The 21,351-nt window shown below is 37.1% G+C and overlaps 1 protein-coding gene across 13 annotated transcripts in view; it reads left to right on the top strand.

The window, feature by feature from the left end:
- ANKRD12 (ankyrin repeat domain 12) overlaps positions 1 to 21,351 on the top strand; it is a 146,644-nt gene that overhangs the window by 83,735 nt on the left and 41,558 nt on the right. For 12 of the 13 annotated variants that reach the window (XM_019013953.4, XM_019013954.4, XM_004059174.5 and 9 more), the window contains one exon: positions 1,561 to 1,708. In XM_019013953.4, coding sequence (XP_018869498.1) covers positions 1,561 to 1,708 — 148 coding nt within the window. Of the gene's footprint in view, positions 1 to 1,560; positions 1,709 to 18,923; positions 19,004 to 21,351 lie in introns of those variants that run through there. The other variant, XM_063699390.1, reaches the window with a different exon arrangement.

The raw sequence follows: 21,351 nt of genomic DNA, 5'->3' as shown, positions 1-21,351 counted from the left end.
ATGTCCTTGAAATACAGAGATGAATAGAGACTTGATTTTATATGAAGCTTATAGTCCAAGGGGGGAAATGTGTTAATGAATGTAGTATAGGCTTATGTATGATAGAACACACCAGTGTTAATGGAAATGCACAAAATATCAAAACAAGAAGAGATGATAAGGAGGCAGAATCAGTAACACCTGGCTGCCTCTTTGGTGTGTGTGAGTGAAAAAGAATTAACGATGACTCCCAAATTCTGGCTTCAAGGCTTCAGTGACTGGGTAAATTTTGGTGCCAGTTATTGAGAATGGAAATAGATAAAAGATAATAGTACAAGTTTAGTGAACTCCATTTGGGTCCTGTTGGTTTTATGCTTTTGTATTAAAATACACATAGAATCAGTTGGATGTGTCCAGTGAGTATTTGAATGTTTGGGTTTGGAGCTCAAAAGGGCTGAGAGAGAAAGCAGACAAGAGAATGAATGGATGGATCGCATAATTGTCATCACATTCAGAGTGGATAAGTTCTCCAAAGAGATGATATATATTAGAACATGAGAGAGTATATCAAGGACAGAGTCATAGGGAAACCATCATTGGTTTAGATCTTTTCAGGTCTTAAAAGGGCCATTCCATAAGATTGATGGTAGCAGAGTTGTAGGTGAAAGAGTGAAGGGCCAATAAGCAACAGCTGCAAGGGCAGATGTCTTTTCAGGAGATGGACAGTGAAGAAGAAAGGTTAGCTAGGGTAGGACGATATAGGTTTCAGCAAAGTTTCCTTGTTTTGTCCGTGTTTCATTTCTTTAATGCCATTATTTTTTTAAGGTGCAAGAAATATGAACTGTGGAAAGATTGGCTTCTAAAAAGGAGCCAACCAAAAAGAGGTTAAAACTATGAAAGGAAGAGGATATGAAGAAAAAACAAATAATAACTAACAGAGCAGAACCTGGTTATGTGGAACTTGAAGCTTACGTAATTTGTTAGAGAAGGAGAGAAGGCCTTTCAAAGTGATGACTACAACATTAGATACAGCATCCTTCTGTAAAGGACCCATGATAGTGAAGGGTCTTGAAGTTTAAGCTTTGGAGTTAATGATACTTAAAATTCCTGGGCTATGGGAAATGGAGTAAGATTAAGAGCATTGACAGTGATATTAGCCTAAAGCAGAAGGGAAATACTTCTTTGAAACTTTTTCTAAGATACACATTTCAAGAGGCCAGGGAACTTGTTGTTCTTGTTCATGGGTTTATTAGCAGAACTCGGAAGTGTAGTTATTATAGGTTCTCAATAAATATTTGACTTTATGATGGAACAGGATGAAAAAATGATGAGTTTAATTGCTAAAATAACCCAGTTTAAATTTTAAGGAGGAAATTTTTTTGTAGTAGTTGAGATTATCAGATAGGGGAGTGTCAGTGAAAATGGATCTTGAAGAGAATAACGATTTAGAGTAGATGGTGAGGAATGGATGCAGAGTAAATGAGGTAACACTCAGAAGGATACTATGAGTATTATCAAGAGAATGGGTGCAGTGATACAATCTGTGAAGGGACTAAGTCTTCCTGCTTTTTATTGTTGCAGATAGTAAAGCTGTTACTTCGTCACGGTGGAAATCCATTTCAAGCTAATAAACATGGGGAGCGTCCAGTGGATGTAGCAGAAACAGAGGAGTTGGAGTTGCTACTAAAAAGAGAGGTGCCTTTATCTGATGATGATGAAAGTTACACAGGTTTGTTTCAGATAATCTACATTCATCTGTTTGTTTGACATGATATTTGATAGAACATTCTGGATTCATTTGTAATATACAAAATGTTTGAATACTTTAGAATAATGCTGGCTAGCTAGAATAATGCTTAGCTAACTAGCTAAGAATGATGAAGTTAGTAACCTAGGTGTTTGCTACATATACCCTGTGTGAATGGAGTCATAATGCCATTGCCCCATTTCTGTTTTCTATAAATTGCTGAACTATTCATTATTACTTTTAAGCCTGCTGCAGAACCTCTCCCCATGCAGAGCTACCACCACTGCTACTCTGACTTCTTTTCATTCTATTATAAATTACAGAGCTACTAACCAAACACTTCATGTCTTTTTCCGGTATCCTGGTGTTAACGAGTCATCTCTGTGATTTTACTTTTGTGATTTAGATGGTTGAATTCTGATCATTGTTGCAGGGAAGGACAATTTCTTTCTTTTTTTTTTTTAAACACAATTTTTTTAAAAAATGTTTTTAAAAAAACATTTACTGTGTTGAAGAAAGTCGTCTTTATGTAAAAGGGGTTTACCATATTTCAGGCAAAATTCAGTGAAAAAGAGTTTCATCAGTTTTACAAATGGCTGTTTCCTCATAAAATCTTAAAGAATTCCTATAAGCAATTAGGTAATGTTACTTTTATATTACACATGAGGGAATAAAAACCATACTTTACTCATTTAATGTCAGCCATTGCCAGAAGGTAATGGATCGTTTATAGTTTTGAGGCAGAAAGTTCTACCCTTTATTTTCATGTAATATAGTTAAATTATGTTTCACATGGAAAGGCAATTGAAAGAACGCACCTTCTGAATATAACATTTTACTTGTTGAACAAAAATTGTAAATATACTCCAACTGATTAAGAGATGCTGCCAAATTATAAACAAAAGAAAATGAAGTCATGGAATAAAAACTTTTGGCAGTGAGCACTGATTACAGACAAGATGATTAAATAACTGTGGTAAATATTGTCAAATTGAATGTAAATATCAGATCATACTTGAAAAGGGAAAAATGAAAAAATTTAATTATCTGAAATTTAAATACAAAATTAAAACCAACAACAACATTTGAGAGGTGATAATAAAAGTATAGTAAACTCAGGGTTGGGCGTGGTGGCTCACACCTGTAATCCCAGCGCTTTGGGAGGCCAATGTGGGCCAGATCACTTGAGGCCGGGAGTTCAAGACCAGCCTGGCCAACATGGTGAAACCCCACCTCTCTCTGTTTTTTTTTTTTTGAGGTGGAGTCTCGCTCTGTCGCCCTGGCTGGAGTGCAGTGGCGTGATCTCGGCTCACTGCAAGCTCCGCCTCCCGGGTTCATGCCATTCTCCTGCCTCAGCCTCCCCTGAGTAGCTGGGACTACAGGCGCATGCCACCATGCCGGCTAATATTGCTTTTTACCCTGTCTCTACGAAAAATACAAAAAAAAAAAAGAAAAAAAACCCAAAAAAAATGCTTTTGAAGACAAAGTAAGAATTTCAGTATTGACGTTAGACAAAGAATTGAAGTCAGGAAATAGTGCATGACAAAAGATAGTTTTGTGGTAATAAAAGCATATGAACAAAGCAAAGATAAAAGTGTATTGCCTTCTTAATTGAATGTAGCTTTTGTTGTGGGGAAAAAAAATAAGAAAAGTATACAGCCTTAAGCACTAGATAACACTGTCAAAATATATAAAGGAAAAGTTGTTAGAAATACAAGATAAAATTAACCAGAAACAGAATACTAGTTGGAAACTTTAAGTTTTTTCAGCACATGCAGTTTCTTATTAAGTAGAAAGTCTCAGTTGTAGACATTGTATACGTAACCATTAGTACTTACGTGACGAGACCAGAGTTGTTCTGTGTTCAGTAAAAGTTCATAGTTATCTTCATTAAACTAGGTAAGAATGAAAATAAGTGAACTTAAGAAATCAAGAAGAGGAAGTAAAAGCAGATCCACAGAGAAAAGCAAGATAATGATGACTGGAAGCACGTTTTCTAAGTATTATACAAAGAAACAAATGTCCTAATATTTCTAGACAATATAGCAGAATGAAACCATGAGTTGCTTTTCTGACAAGATTAACTAGAACATCTAGCAAATCTAATTAAGGAAAAAAAAGTGGAAATCCATAATCATCACTGATGAGTAAGAAAGTGGATAGAACCACAAAAGTTATAAAATTTTTTTCAGACTTTAACAGAATACTGTATATAGATCTTACCAAAAAAAATTAAAAATGATAAACACAGAGCAGACAGAAACACAGACTGAAAGAGGGATATGAAAGGAGAAAGATTGGAAGACAGAGGGGTAGGTGCAGGCACACTCAGGTTGCCATACTGTTAAAATGGTCTAATGGTATAAAAGTAGAAACAGCTGCGGCTTTTTTTTTTAAGCCAGCAAAATCCTGATACTTTGAGAAGGGAAGACTATAACTAGAAAACTGCAGAACAGTCTTCAGTTTAACACAGTAATTAACATACAGAAGTGCTTGAATAAAAACTGCCCGATAAAATTGGTAAACATTTTTAAAATAATAGTATTTGGACGTTGGTGACCTTGGAGTGAAGCTGGCACCATACACTGTTGTTGAGAGTGCTTTCTGGAAAACAATTTGTTAATAAGTGTGAAAAATTAAAAAAGATATAACTAGAAGTGCTGCAGAGATATAACCAGAAGTGTTAACTATATATATGTGTGTAAAGCTGTTAACATATTAGTGCTTATAATACTGAAAATTTAGAATGACTTAAATGCCCCCAAAATGGGCAGAGAAATAATTTTTAAAGTTTATGTATCTTGGGTAGCCATTGTGTTTGTACATTTTTCTAATGATATGGTTGAGTATCTTCTATATACAGTATATACCAAAAGATAAGCTAATCTACATTTTCCTCCAGTAAGAATTAAAAAATTAAAAAGTCTTGTGGGCTGGGCATGGTAGCATGTGCCTGCAATTCCAACTATTCCAGGAGCTGAACCCAGGAGTTTGAGACTAGCCTGGGCATTAGAGCAAGCTCCTGCCTCCAAAAAAAAGAACACCTCTTCAGTAATTAAGAGAGACAACAGATGGAAATAAAGATTTTTAAAAAGACAAAAGGCTTGTGAACTATTTGAATAAATAAACAATATAGGGATAAAATAGTCATCTATTTAAAGTATTAATTTGGCCAGGCACAGTGACTTATGCCTGTAATCCCAGCACTTTTGGGAAGTCGAGGCGGACAGATCACTTGAGCCCAGGAGTTCGAGACCAGCCTGGGCAACATGGTGAAACCCCATCTCTACAAAAAATACAAAAATTAGCCAGGCATGGTGGCGTGCGTCTGTAGTACCAGCTACTTGGGAGGCTGAGGTGGGAGAATGTCTTGAGCCCAGGAGGCGGAGGTTGCAAGGAGCTGAGGTCGTGCCACTGCATTCCAGCCTGGCTGACAGAGCCAGACTATCTTTAAAAAAAAAAAAAAAAAAAAAAAAAGTATTCAAATATATACATTTGAGATAACATACGTATTAATGTAGAAATACTAATTTTTCCCCCTACTCTGTCCTGAAATGATTTTGTAAAAACTGTTCTCTTATTTTGACATCAGTGTTTTCGTCATCACCAGAACCACCTTTTAGCTACTAATGATTTTCCATCTTAAATTCTCTGTCCACAACCTTAGATCCTCAATACTTTCGAAATCCAAATATGATGCCATAGGAAAATTTATCCCAAATTACCCACTTACAATTTGTGCTTTTTATAACATAACCACTTACAGTACTTTTTAAAAAGTCCCCATACATTATTATGAAAATATTCAAACATGTAGCAAAGCTCAAAGAATTGTATAATGAACATCCTGTACCCACTAACTACATTTAACAGTTGTTAATCTTTTGCTGTTTCCTTTATTACACTATCACATATCTATCCATCAATCCATATTATTTTTTGATATGTTTTATAAGTTGAAAACATTCCTAAGTACTTAAGCATGCATTTCATTAACTGGAGTTTAAATTTTTTTGCAATATTCATGGTTGTGATGTAATTCTTGAATATAATTGTATATATGAGATATATGAGTTTTTGAAATGCCTCCACCTGTATAATCCAACACCATCAAGATACAGAATATTTCCAAGGCCGGGCACGGTGGCTCACGCCTGTAATCCCAGGACTCTGGGAGGCTGAGGTGGGTGGATCACCTGAGGTCAGGAGTTCAAGACTAGCCTGGGCAACATGATGAAACCCCATCTCTACTAAAGGTACAAAAACTTAGCTGGGCGTGGTGGTGCGTGCCTGTAGTCTCAGCTACTCAGAAGGCTGAGGCAGGAGAATCACTTAAACCTGGGAGGCAGAAGTTGCAGTAAGCTGAGTTCGCACCATTACACTCCAGCCTGGGCAACAAGAGTGATGCTCTGTCTCAAAAAAAAAAAAAAATTTCCCATCACTCCTGAAAGTTCTTTGATGCCCCTTCCTAGTCAGTTCCTGCCCCTCCCACTGATCATTTTATACCCATCATGATAAACATGATTAGACAATAATGACTAATGGCTGATAAACTTGGGGGGGTGGATTTTTACTGAGAAGCAGGGTTTTTACATACCCTTTTCACATCAGAGAGGGTGGGTGGAGGAAAAACAAACCAGTGATTATATGGTAGAGAAATCCAGCAGCACCTAGACTGTGTGAACTCGATTTACATCATCAAAGGAAGGAGATATGGCCATATCTGCCTCCAGATGTGATACCTAAAAGGGATATAACATCACTTTTTTAGTATTACAGCTGAGAATGCATCATCATGAGAAATGCTCTTTTTTAAAAAAAATAAAGCCAGTTTTGTGTCATGAAAGATTAAGAAATGGGAATTTTCGTAAGAAACCAATAAAGGCAGTAGAAATATGCCAGATTATCCGCAGAGATGGTAATTAAAGGCAATACCTGCTCCTAGACTGGATCCTGTACTGGAGGGGAAAAATGATTATAAAGGACGTTATTAGATCATTTAACAAGGAAATGGACAGTAGATTGGTGTCATATCAGTGTAAATTTATGAAGTTGATTACTGCGGTGACAGAAGAGAATATTCTTGTGTCTTAGGAAATACTAAAATATATATGGTTTAGGGCCATGATGCATTTAATTTACACTCATATACTTTAGAAAAAGATATGTAGTATATATACATATATATAGAAAGAAAACAAGTTATAAAGCAAGGAGGTAAAACATTAACTGGATAAATCTGGGTTACAGATATATAGTGTTGAGTATTTATTTCTCTAACTTCTTGTGAGTGTGAAATTATTTGTGAATTAAATTATACAAATAGCTAAAAGGAATGACTAAAATAGCAGTTATCATTCCCACCTCCCAGGTTATGATCTTAAAATGTTTTCTACAAAAAGAAAACCAAGATTTCGTAGAAGAAGATGATTCCAGGTCTGGGGCAGGAAATATTTGAGCTTGGAATATCTTAAAATTCCAGATTTCAGGGAAGCTATCAAAGACTAATATAAGATCTTACCAAAAGGTGTTAGGAGACAATTTGGAGCAGTTTTGTATTGACCAAAGATGGGACAATGTGAGCTTCAAGAACAGAATAAATTGCCGTGGTTTGAAATCCATCAAATATGTTGAAACCCATGAGTTTATTATGATGATTTTCCCCTTTTTTCACTATATAATCATTTGCATATTTATGGGGTACATGTGAGTTTGTTACATGCAAAGAATGTGTAATGATCAAGTGAGGGTAATTGGGGTATCCATCACCTTAAGTGTTATTTTTATATGTTGGTATCATTTCAAGTCATCTCTTCTAGTTACTTTGAAATATACATAATACTGTTGCTAAGTATAGTCACCTTAATCTGCTATCAAACATTAGAACTTACTTCATCTAACCCTATGTTTGTATCCACATCCATTGCTTCCCCACTCTCCCCCACCAATCCCCTTCCCATTCTCTGGTATCTGTCATTCTAGTCTCTATGTCCATGAGATTAAGTTTCTTAGCTTCCACATATGAGTGAGAGAACATGCGGTCTTTGTCTTTCTGTGCCTGACTTCACTAATTCCATCCATGTTGCTGCAAATGACATCCATGTTGCTGCAGATGAAATCCATGTTGCTGCAAATGACATGATTTCATTCCTTTGTATGGCTGAGTAGTACTCTAGTGTATATATGCACCACATTTTCTTTATCCATTCATCCGTTGATGGGCATTTAGGTTGATTCCATATCTTTGCTGTCGGGAACAGAGCTACAATAAACTTGTAAGTGCAGGTATCCCTTTGATGTACTGATTTCCTTTCTTTTGGATGGATACTTCGTAGTGGGATTGCTGGATGGTATTCTATTTTTAATTTTCTGAGAAATCTCCAAACTTTTCCATAGCAGTTGTACTAATTTACATTCCCACTAACAGTGTAAAAGAGGTTCCCTTTTCTCCACACCCTCGCCAGTAACTGTTATTTTTTGTCTTTGTGATAATAGCCATTCTAACTGGGGTGAGATGCTATCTCATTGTGATTTTGATGCCTTTCCCTGATGATTAGTGATGTCGAGAATTTTTTCATATATTAGTCATTTGTATCTTTTTTGAGAAATGTCTTCCAAGTCCTTTGCCCATTTTTTAATGGGATTATTTGGAGTTTTCTTTACTGTTGAGGTACTTGAATTTCTTGTATATTCTGGATATTAGTCCCTTGTCAGATGAGTAATTTGCAAATATTTTCTCTCATTCGAGGGTTGTCTCTTTACCCTCTTGATTCTTTTTGCTATGGAGGAGTTTTATAATTTGATAGCCCCATTTGTCTACTTTTTTGTTTCCTGTGCATTTGAGGTCTTAGCTCTAAAATCTTTGCCTAGACCAATGTCCTAAAGAGTTTTCCATGTGCTTTCTTTTACTAGTTTTATAATTTTGAGTCTCGCATTTAAGTCTTTAATTCATTTTGAGTTGACTTTTATATGTGGTGAGAAATAGGGATCCAGTTTCATTCTTCTGCACATGGTTATCCAGTCTTCCCAGCACCATTTATTGAAGATGGTATTCGTCCCTCAGTGTATGTATGTTGGTGGCTTTATCAAAGATCGTTTGGCTGTAAATAGGCAGATTTATTTCTGAGTTCTCTATTCTGTTTCATTGGTCTCTGTGTCTATTTTTATACCAACACTGTGCTCTCTCAGTCCCTGTAATATATTTTGAAGTGATTCCTCCAGCTTTGTTCTATTTGCTCAGGATTGCTTTGGCTATTCAGGCTCTTTTTTGTTTCCATACATGTTTATGGATTGTTTTTTCTATTTCCGTGAAAAATGACATTGATACTTTGATGGGGATTACATTGAGTCTGTAGACTGCTTTGGGCAGCTTGGTCACTGTAATGACTAATTCTTCTGATCTATGAGCATGGGAGGTTTTTCCATTTGTTTGTGTCTGCTTCAGTTTCTTTCATCAGCGTTTTGTAGTTTTCTTTGTAGAGATCTTTCACCTCCTTGGTTAAAGTTATTCCTAGTTGTTTGTTGTTGTTGTTGTTTTTTGGGGTTTTTTTGATAGCTATTGTAAATGAGATTGCCCTGATTTCTTTTTCAGCTGTTTCATTATTGGTGTGTAAAAATGCTACTGATTTTTGTATTTTGACTTTGTATCTGCAACGTTACTGAATTTGATTATCAGTTGTTAGTCAAATGTGTTTTCTGCTTGTGTTGAAATTATTATATGGTTTTTATCCTTCATTCTGTTTATGTGATGTATGACGTTTATTGACTTGCATATTTTGAACCATGCTTGCATCCCTGGTATAAATTCCATTTGATCATGTTGTATTATCTTTTCGATGTGCCATTGGATTCAGTTTGCTAATATTTTGTTGAGGATTTTTACATCTTTTCATCAGGGATGTTGGCCTATAGTTTTCTTTTTTTGTTGTGTCCTTGTCTGGTTGTGGAATCAGGGTGATGCTGGCTTTGTAGAATGGGTTAGGGAGAATCCCCTCCTCTTCAATTTTTTGGAGTAGTTGCAAGAGGATTGTGGTTAGTCTAGCTAGCAGTTTATCTTTTCAGAGAACTGATTTTTCATTCCATAGATCCTTTGCATTTTTTTAAGTCTCTGTATTTTGTTTAGTTCTGCTGTGATCTTTATTATTTCTTCTGCTAGCATGAGGTTTAGTTTGTTTTTGCTTTTTTTAGTACCTTGAGGTGTGTATCACTATAGTGTTTATTTAAAATATTTATTTGTATTTATTGCTATAAACCTCTTTTTTAGCATTGCTTTTGCTGTGTCCCCAGGTTTTGGTATGTTGTGTTTCTACTTTCTTCTTTTTTTTTTTTCTTCTTTGAGACAGAGTCTAGCTTTGTTGCCCAGGCTTGAGTGCAGTGGCACGATCTCGGCTTATTGCAACCTTTGCCTCCCAGGCTCAAGAGATTCTCCTGCCTCAGCCTCCCGAGTAGCTGGGACTACAGATGCGTGCCACCACACCTGGATAATTTTTATATATATATATTTTTTTTTAGTAGAGATGGGGTTTCACCATGTTGGCCAGACTGGTCTTGAACTCCTGATCTCAAGTGATCTGCCCGCTTCGGCCTCCCAAAGTGCTAGGATTACAGGCGTGAGCCACCATGCCTGGCCTCCACTTTCATTTGTTTCAAGAATTTTTTTATTTCCATCTAATTTCTTCATTGATCTAGTGGTCGTTCATGAGCATATTGTTTAATTTTTGTGTATTTGTATAGTGTTCAAAGTTCCTCTTGGTATTGATTTCTAGTTTTATTCCATTGTGGAATACAGTGTGATTTCAAGTTTTAAAAATTTGTTGAGACTAGTTTTGTGGCCTAACATGGTCAGTCACATGTTCCATGTGCTGATGAGAAGAATGTGTATTCTGCAGTTGTTGGATAAAATGTTCTGAAAGTGTCTGTTAGGTCCTTTGGTCTGAAGTCCAGTATAAGTCCAGTGTTTCTTTATTTTCTATCTAGATGATCTGTCTAATGCTGACAGCGATGTGTTGAAGTCCCCCGTTACTATTGTGTTGGAGTCTTTCTTTGTATCTAGGAGTATTTGCTTTGTAAATCTGGGTACTGCAGTGTTGGGTTCGTATATTATTTTGAATTGTTATATTCTCTTGCTGTAATGATCTCTTTATCATTATATGATTACCTTCTTTGTCTTTTTTTAAACTTTTTTTTGACTTAAAGATATTTTATCCGTGCCGGGCGCGGTGGCTCGAGCCTGTAATCCCAGCACTTTGGGAGGCCGAGGTGGGTGGATCATGAGGTCAGGAGATCAAAACCATCCTTGCTAACGGTGAAACCGTGTTTCTACTAAAAATACAAAAAATTAGCCGGGCATGGTGGCGGGCGCCTGTAGTCCCAGCTACTCAGGAGGCTGAGGCAGGAGGATAGCATGAACCTGGGAGGCGGAGGTTGCAGGGGGCTGAGATCATGCCACTGCACTCCAACCTGGGCAACAGAGCCAGACTCTGTCTCAAAAAAAAAAAAAAAAAAGATATTTTATCCGATATAATTACAGCTACTCTTGCTTGCTTTTGGTTTCCATTTGTGTGGAATATCTTTTTCCATCCCCTTATTTTCAATCTATATGTGTCCTCACAGGTAAAATACATTTCTTATAGGCAACATATAGTTGGATCATGTTTTTTTACCCATTCAGCTAGTCTGTATCTATTAAGTGGAGAATTTAACCCATTTACATTCAATTTTATTGATATGTGAAGATTTGTTTCTGTTGTATTGTTGTTTTCAGGTTATTTTGTGTATTATTCTTTGTTCCTTTTTGTCTTGGTTGTCCTTGTTTGCTGATTTTCTGTGGTACTACCATTTGATTATTTTCTCTTCCTCATTTGTGTATTTGCTTTACCAGTGAGTTTTATATTTTCAGGTGTTTTCATGGTAGTAACTATTGTTCTTTCACTGCCAGGTTTAGGACTCCCTTGAGCATTTCTGGTAAGGCAGGTCTAGTGGTGATGAATTCTCAGTATTTGCTTGTCTGGGAAAGATTCTATTTCTTCTTCATTTATGAAGGATAATTTTGTTGGATGTAGTATCTTTGGGTGACATTTTCTTTCTTTCAGCACTTATTTTCCTATTATATCCTGGCCTATAAGGTTTCTGCTGAGAAGTCTGCTGTTAGTCTGATAGTGGTGGGGGGAGGCCTCTCTGTAGGTGACTGGATACTTTTAGTGTTTTAGAATTTTCTCTCTGTTATTGACTTTAGACAGTTGGACTGTAATGTGCTGTGGAAACCTTTTTGCATTGGGGAACACTGGGCCTCCTGCATCTGAATGTCTGAATCTATTGCTAGACTTGGGAAGTTTTCATCTGCTATTTTGATAAATAGGTTTTTCATCCCTTTTGTTCTCATCTCACCTTTGGGGATACCAGTAATTCATATATTTGGTTGCTTGTAGTATCCCATATATCACAAAGACTTTGTTCATTCTTTTTTTTTTCTTTCTTTATTTTTGTCTGGGTAGTTTCGAAAGACCTGATTTTGTTGTTGTTGTTGTTGTTGTTTGAGACAGAATCTGGCTCTGTTGCCCAGGTTGGGGTGCTTGTTTGAGACAGAATCTGGCTCTGTTGCCCAGGTTGGGGTGCAGTGGTGTGATCTCGGCTCACTGCAACCTCTGCCTCCCAGGTCCAGGCAATTCTTGTGCCTCAGCCTCCCGAGTAGCTGGGATTACTGGTGTGCACCACCACACCTGGATAATTTCTTGCATTTTTTAAAGAGACAGGGGTTTCACCATGTTGGCCAGGCTGCTCTCGAACTTCTGGCCTCAAGTGATCCACCCACCTCGGCCTCCCAAAGTGCTGTGATTACAGATGTGAGCCACTGTGCCTGGCCAAGACCTATTTTCAAGTTCTGAGATTGTTTCTTCTGCTTGGTCTAGTCTGTTGTTGAAGTTTTTTAGTGTATTTTGTATTTCATTCAAGGAGTTCTTCAGTTCCAGAATTTTTGTTTGGTTCTTTTTTTATGATATCTTTCTGGTAAATTTCTCATTCCTATCTTGAATGGTTTTTCTGATTTCTTTGTATTGTCTTTGGAATTCTCTTATATCTCACTGAGATTCCTTAGTATCATAGTTTTGAATTTTTTCCCCCAGGATTCTTGAATTTCTTTTTGACTGGGATCTGTTGCTCAGGAATTACTGTGGGGGTGTCATATTTCCTTCTTTTTTCATGTTTCCTTTTGTCCTACATTCATACCTATGTATCTGGTGTAATAGTTACTTCTTCCAGCTTTTTGGGTTTGCTTTCGTAGGGGAGAGCTTCTTCCCAAAGATTATATCAATGGTGTTAGTTGGATAGGGCATTTTGGCTTTGATTCTGGGTGCGCGTGATAGTGCAGTGTAATCTGTATGATTTCTTTGGCTATAAACAATGTCATTGGTATCTGTGATTTACTTGGTTGTTTAGGGTGCAGTTAGTGGAGTTTATGGTGAAGTTTTGCTAGGGACAGACATGTCAGGTGGGCCAGTCTTTGGCCCCAGTGGTGGCAGTGGTGGGCTGAACATGCCTTATTCTGAGCCCCAGCCCATCGTATTCTGGCACTGGTGTCAGCAGGACCAGGTGGGTCAATTCTTAGATGTCCAGGTAGCTTACTTAGATGCCAGTAACGGCACAGTGGGCTGGGCAGGTGAACAGGTTCTCAGGTCCCAGCGTGGTAGGGGCAATGCCAGTGGTGGGATGATCCCCTGGATTCTAAGTAGTGAATGCTGGTGTTGGCAGTGGCTGTGGTGTAGGGTTACCACACAGCCCCAGACACAACTCTCAGGCTTTCTCACTCTCTTCAGCAGAGCCGCACAGAATGGAGAAGGAATCCACCCTTCGTACACAGGCCCAAGCACAAAGGCCATGCCACCAGTAGGGGCACAGTCACCACTCACAGGCCTAGACAGGCAGCTCTCTGTTTCGCTCACCCCAGTCTCCCGTGGTAGCAGCAACAGCTGTGCCCACAATGGTGTTTGGAGCGGGAGAAGGGATCCCACTCTACATGTGAGCCCAGGCACAGAAGCTGCTCCACCAGTGGCGGGGCGAGGGGGGATCTCTCTCTCACAAGGCTGAGCACACAGTTTGTGCTGCTGGTGGTGGGGTCACTTTTCACAGCTGTATGCAGGGAGCTCTGGGCTCTAGAAAGCTGATGCTTTAGTTTCCTTTGTCCCGGGGGCTTCGTTTTTGGTACAGTGCACCATTATTTCCCTGGAGAATACTCTCTTGAGTTAGAGTACCAGAAACCCCGTAGCACCTTTGGGTCCAGCCAACACTGTGCCACTATAGTCCTCTGGGTGGAGACTGGGGGAATGTCAGTGGAAGCTCCTGGGATGTGGAGATATGGGGGCTATGGTTCCCAGGGCAGGATGAAGTCTCCTGACAGCTGGGCTGTTATGGTGGTGCCCAGTTCCAGCCGCTTAGGTACCAGAGGAGGGGAGAGGGGATAGTGACCCAGTGCAAGTTCCCTGTCTGGTGCAATGCTTGTGCAGGGTCTCCAAATCACTGCCCACACTAGTTTCAGGGTTGGTATGGGTAGAGGAGCTCTCTTGTGGTTCAGATTGCAGCAGTTTGTGATGGGGTTGTGGACTACTAAAGTTCTCACTTACTCTTTCCCCTGCCCCAATATTGAGCCCCTCACAGCTGCCAGCAGATCTCAGACAAGTAGGCTGCTTGGTTCCTTCCCCTTCTCTGCCTCAAGTGTTTCCTGTGACTTCTCTGTTGGACTTTAATGTTCTCTTCCTAGATACCCTATTCAAGGTATGATTACCTATTTGCAATTTTGGCTCACTCTGGAGAGGGTGGGTGTCTGATATCTCTAGTCTGCCATCTTGTTTAATTCTTTATGATAAGTTAAAAAATTAATTCATCATCATAAGAGGATGATAGAGAGCCAGTTTGTCATCTTAAAAAATAGGCCAATAGCTAGGCATAATGATGCATACCTGAAGTCTTAGTTACTTAGAAGGCTGAGGTGGGAAGATCCCTTGAGGCCAGCCTGGGCAACATAGAAAGATCATGCCTGTTAACAAAAACAAAAATTGAATAGGAAGAAAAATCATTTATCTTGCCTTCGTTATATGAACTCTGTCACTGGATAATTTCATCATAGGTAAGGAGAAGTATCTTTATAATATTAATCCAGCTAAAAAGAAAAAAAGTTAAAATATGACTATTTTGCCATAGTTAATATATCTCTAAGCATTGAATATCAACAGTTGCTAACACTACATAAAGAGAAAAAGAATATACTACATTCTTGCACACCTGATGAAAGAATATACTGTACTCCTGCTATGGCCTTATCAAAGGGATCAAACCTTAGTCTCTTCATCCTCAGGATCCAGCTACCAATTTGCAGGAAATGCCAAGCTCAGTGGAGCAAGTTGAACTATACCAAGTGTATGCAATCAGCAAATTCCAGATTGTGAGAAAGCCAAACAGCCTTGGTTCTTTAACAGATATTTTGTGTGGAAAAGAAACAGAAGAAGACTATATAGAAAAAAATAAAAATGATTTAAAAAGCTCATCAGACTTTAATGGGCAAGACTGAGATATATGTGTTTAATAGTTGATTTATTCTTCTCTGGGAAAATCTTATAGAAAACTCAGGTAAGATAAATGGCATATATAATATCTAGATATTGAGGGACTTTTTTTTTTTTTTTTTAGTACTAAGAAATTTTTAAGATTATATGTTAAGGGAAAAGCCTTATATGTTTTCCATGCTTTTGAGAAGGGACCAGCAATAGTGCTAGTTCTTTTGTTTAACTTAGGAAACAATCACGGCTTCCAGTAAACTATCACCCATCCAAAAGTGGAACTAACTTAGGAAGAGGAGACAGGGAAAGTGGGGAATGAAGAAGAAAAATATAACAATGGTAAAGGATTGACATCGATATTTGAAGGAAATAACGAATGGCTAAAACTATAGAAAAAATTGTGAAGGTGGCAACTTTGCTTTTAGTATCTATTTTCACCTCTTCACTATCCAATAAAAATAAGTGAGCTTACCAACCCTCCAGGATTGCCTAGAAAAGTGAGAGAATGATAAATTTAAACAAACAGAATGTTAACCCACCTAAGTGAAACTATTAGAGGAAACAGCTTCAACAACAACAAAAATGGGCACTTAAGAAAATTCAAGTACAGCATAAAAATACTTTTCTGAGCTTAAAACTCAGTTGATGAAGTGGGGGATGGTCACTGTGGAGACTTAAATTATTCAACTGGAGACTTCAATTATTAGACTGGAAAAATAAAGTAAGATAAATCTTCCAAACATAGAGCAAAAATACAAAGAGAATCATGAAAGAAAAGGTAAAAGACTTAAGGAATAGATCCAGGAGACATAACAGAGCTAACATGTGTATAATAGTTATTTATAGGAATTTAAAAAGGAGAAAAACAGATGGAAGATAGATAATATTTATGCAAATAATAGAAGAAAATTTTTCTGAGCTGAAAAAGCCTATCAGTTTTGAAGTTCACTGAGCTTCAGATTGATTTGATGAAAACACACATACATACCCCTTGACATACATTGGCCAAATTCTTTAGCTGTGAAGTGACAAGTTATGGGCAAAGAAATACTGTCAGGTTGGCACTGGACTTCAGATTTGCAATACTAGAAGATAGACTACTGAGAGAAAAGAACTGCAACATAAGAATCCTGTACCTGGCTGAGATACTACTCACCTGTCAGGGTAAAAGGATAATTGCAAACATTTAAAGATTTTAAAAGCATATAAATACATATATTTTCTTATACATTTTAAAAAAAGAAATAGTGGGAGAATAAACCAACAACTTATAAAGTGGTTACCTAATAAGGAAAGGGTTAAAAAGGGAGGTTATGCAAATTTTACCATCTTTTTGAAAAACAGTCTAGCAACAGCTAACAAAACTCAAGAGTCCTAGAGATACATACTTGAAATATCTATCAGTGAAATGATAGGATATGAACAAGATCTTCAAAATGATACAGGGATGGGGTGAATGGAGGTGTGAATTGGTCAAAGATTGATGGTCACTGGAGCTGAGACAAATTGTCTCTATAACATTCTGTCCACTTGTGTGTAAGTACAAAATTTACCATCACAAAAATGCTCTTAAAAATACTCATGCTTCATGATCTAGCAGTCAAACTTGTGGGAGTATCCTATGTTTATTATAACATTCTTTTTAGGGGCAAAAAATATAGCCATCACTAGGGGATTGGTTGATTAAATCAGTGTATAGCCTCACCATAAACTATTGCACAGCCATGGAAAAGCATGTCAGTGCTGTGCCTGGAGTTGTAGGGTTACTTGAAGACATTTTTATAAGGTATTGTTGAGTTCAAAAAATCAAGAATAGTTATATCTCATTTTTGTAAAATGAACAGTGTTTTTAAAATCTGTATGTATGTTTATGTACATGTTTGTGTAAAACTTTATTAGCATGGAGCGAAATCTGGAAGGATGTATACCAGGCCATTAAGGAGACGTGTCTTAGGTAGCTAGTGGCAGAGGAGATGATGATTTGGATGGATGGAAAGGTCAAAGTACAGTCGGACACAATCATTGATAATTTTTTTACACATATATTTACAAGACTCAACAAAATCTTCTCCTGCCCTGCATCCCCGTTTATTTAATCATTTATGCCCTTCCCTTTACAACTAAGCTTCTTAAGGTACATTGTAGACTGACTCCTCCATGGAACCTAGTTTTACTAAGATTGCACATGCTGTCACTGCCAGACCCCTCAGTGGTATTTCAGTCCTTATCCTTTGAAATTCTCCATAGAATTTGACACTGTTGACCATATTCTTCCTAAAATTCTCTTGCCTTGGTTCTTGGGACAAAGTTCTCCTTGGCTTTCGTCCAGCTCCCCAGACTATTCCTTCTCAATTTCCTCCTAGATTCTTGTCTTCGTAACTTCCTCATTTCCTTTCCATAAACACCCCTGTTTTGGTTTTCCCAAGATTTTTACTTTCTGGACCCTCTTCTCATGCTGCATACTCCCTCAAGTAAATTTCACCCACACTTAGAGTTTTTACTACCATTTATGTAATGATTTTAAAATACATCTATCTCAGACATTTCTCTTAAGCTTCAAAGTTACATATTTGGCTGTTCTCTGAATATTTCCACCTGGATTTCCTCAGCAAAATCTCAAAAATCAGCATACCCCCACCATTACACTCCTCTTCGTGTTCTATCTTTAATTAGTGTAACATCATTCATCTGCACGTATAAGTCATACACTCGAGAGTCATCTAAACTCCTCTTCTTCCTTTTCCTTCTTTCAATTATTCAACAGCTATTTTTGAGCACTCATTATAGGTTAGGCATTGCTTAGGTACTGAGGATACAGCTGATTAAGAAAATGGAGAAAACATAAAACATAATTGACTCCTGTCAATTTCAGCTTTCAAAATTTTTGTAAGTCCATCTTCCAGCTAAACTGAGAGTCCTTTGAACGTTTTTGTCCAGTCTAAACTGGAATAAAGATCATAATAGCTGAAATTGCATTAACTTCTGTGAGAAAGTAAGAGAGTAATATTTTAAGGCTGGGTGCAGTGGCTCACGCCTGTAATCCCAGCACTTTGGGAGGCCGAGACGGGTGAGTCACTTGAGTCCAGGAGTTCAAGACCATCCCAGGCAACATGGTGAAACCCCGTCTTTACAGAAAATACAAAAATTAGCAGGGCATGGTGGCACGCACCAGGAGTCCCAGCTATTCGGGATGGGGCTGAGGTAGGAGGTTAACTTGAGCCTGGGAGGTCGAGGCTGCCATGAGCTGTGTTTGCACCACTGTACTCCAACCTGGACAACAGAGTGAGACCCTGTCTCAAAGGAAAGAAAATAAGATTTTAAAGGTAAAAATTGTTTATATGATATGTTAACTGTTACGCTATTCTAAATATTACATATTTGGCTGCCCTCTGAATATTAAGAAATCTCAAAAAATCGCTACTAATTCTTTTAATTGCTGTCGCTTCTGAAAATTGTAGCTATGAAAAGCAGCTTTGTTATAAACTTGCTTTTAGAAGGAAGTGCTGCAACAAATATTCCCACGGAAGAAGGGAGGTATTTTATTTGAACTTACATGTTTAATTAGTGCAGAACACACCTTCTAGAACCTTTTTGATTTTCACTGATCTTGATTGTTTCATGTGTTCATCAGCTATGTATTGATTTTTCAGAATATTTATTTTCCACATGGTGAATGTGCCTGAATTATTGCATGGTCAAAGTCCCTCAAGGAATGATACAAAAATCATCAGTAAGTATCATATAAAGATTTTGGAGTTGCTGAAAAAGACTGATGAAAATACCCAAAATTTATTACTTAATTTACATGAGGTCCTTGTTAGATTTAACTGTACCAAACTTCATCCAATCTAAATTCAGAACATACTAATATATAATCATGTAACTGCCCATAGATGTTTGTATATATGAAGCCAGATAGCATTATCTAATAATATAGCACATCATCTATGTGACAGATACACTTTAAGTGTTGAAAGTTAAAGAATAACCAAGATTATTAATTTCAGAACTTAATAAATTTGGAGTAACTAAGAGGGTATCATGTATGTAGCATTCTAAATGTGGTTTATTCCATTAGTCATTGTGCTTTATGCCAGTGCTACTCAGAGTAGCCTTTCCATTAACTGTTTGTTACCAGCCCTCAAGATAAGGAGCTTGTGCCAGAATGTCTGTCAGTACATTGCTTCCTTAATCAGAAAGGAAAAAATATTATGGAAAAAAATGTCCACTAAAATAAGTAGTGTGCTTTGTGATGTAATTGATTTCCATGTTTGGTACCAGCTCCTTATTTTATGATGGTTTAGTAATAAACAATTTGCAGGTTGGCCTGTCTTTATGGACCACACTTTGAGTAGCAGTTTTATGTCATGTGTATCAGACATTTATGATATTGTTGCAGGAATACATGTCCTGATTAATACAGCTTATTTGTGTATAAATGTTTGGCACTTTTAAATTTGCATAATTCTTTAGTCTTTTTTCCCCTAACTTCTGCCTTTTTCCATTAGTCTAAGTCCATGTTACCTTCCTCTATAGAAATTCTGTCCAGCAATAGTGTTTGCTTCAAATGATTGCTTCTTGCTACGGTGCGAGAACTCAGTCATATTCAGAAAACCAGATCTTGCTCCTAAACCATAATCATGGAAATGGAGAAGTGGGTAACTTGTCACATAACACCCCTCCCACATACTTACTGACACTCATTAATTGCCAAAGTAGAGGTTTTGTTAACAACTTTGCCAGACACTGGTTTTATTACTTAGAATGTCTAATGAACGAAGTTTAAAATGCCAGTCATTGTCAGAAGAGCTATTCACCATTTTCTACCTTACCTTGTCAGTAAACTGGCTTTATTAAGTGGCTCCTATAAATGCTCCTCACTTGCATACTTCAACTTAATCAAGAAAAATGCACCATTAATAAATAGACAAGCTACTTCTAGAGCTCACTGAAGACAGATTAGGAGACTTGAAATTACAGTAGTATGTTGTTACCCCCTGGTTTACTGAGTGCGTTTCTGTGTCATAAAATAAACAAAATGACCAGGACTTTGAAGCCTACTTTTCTCAGTGTTATAACAGTAAATCGTACTATTATAAATATATTGTCATAATTTGTACAACTTATTTCCTCAGTTTTATATTTCAGGAACTATGAAAATACAACTGTTGGTACTTACTTACAATGGAGTTCTAATAGTTAATAAGAGATCCAAAAAAAATTATTTAAGTCAAAATGTACCAGAATTTTTTATCAAATGGATTATGTGATGTTAACAGTTCACCATAAGTAGGGAGAAGCGTTAGCTTAGGAAGTTTTAAAGTAAATTTTTTTAACCTAGAAGCATAAAGACTACAAGAAGAGGTTACATCAGGTGTTTTTAGTATGTCCAAATATATATATCGACAAATTTGATGATCGGGAATCTAGACTTGATAGAGCATTTTATAGAGTAGTTTGCATATGAGTATACCTATAATAAAAGATTTTTCATTTAACATGTAGTTAAAATGTAAATAGTATTTTATTTTTGTCCTTTTTAAATGACGTCTTAGTAGCTTCCAGTGTATTTATTAGATAATAGTTCAAGTCTCGTACAAAAAAATTGCAATCCATTAGTAAACCAAGAACCTTGTTTTATTTAAGCAGGACTATTAGCTACCTCCTTGATTAAGCCTATTTCTGAGGTTGTTGAATAGCAGCAAGCATCAAGTTTGGTGTTCAGCACCTTTGTCACATATCCCTGTGATGTGAGTGCTTAGAAAAATTAAATAGGCACTTAGGTATCTGTTATGTGCAGAGGGCTGAGCATACAGCATGGTAGGCAATGAGGTATTCTTTAATGAACACTTCAAGTGTTTTGCATGCTTTAGTTTTCCTCCTCTGCTTTCTAATGTATGTGGTGTGCTTTACACACAGATTTCTGAATCTTAGTTTTTTAAACTTTTTAAATGTATATATCACCAACTTGCTTCTACCTCTGTCTTAAGCAAACAGAACACATATAGATGTAAATTAATTAAATCAGCCTAGCTCCAAAGCCTAAGAGTTTTAAATTCCAGGTAGATTTTTTTTTTC

Source organism: Gorilla gorilla, chromosome 17 (genome assembly GCF_029281585.2).
Source record: "Gorilla gorilla gorilla isolate KB3781 chromosome 17, NHGRI_mGorGor1-v2.1_pri, whole genome shotgun sequence".
Classification (NCBI taxonomy): domain Eukaryota; kingdom Metazoa; phylum Chordata; class Mammalia; order Primates; family Hominidae; genus Gorilla; species Gorilla gorilla.
This window is presented reverse-complemented; position numbering and strand designations above follow the sequence as displayed.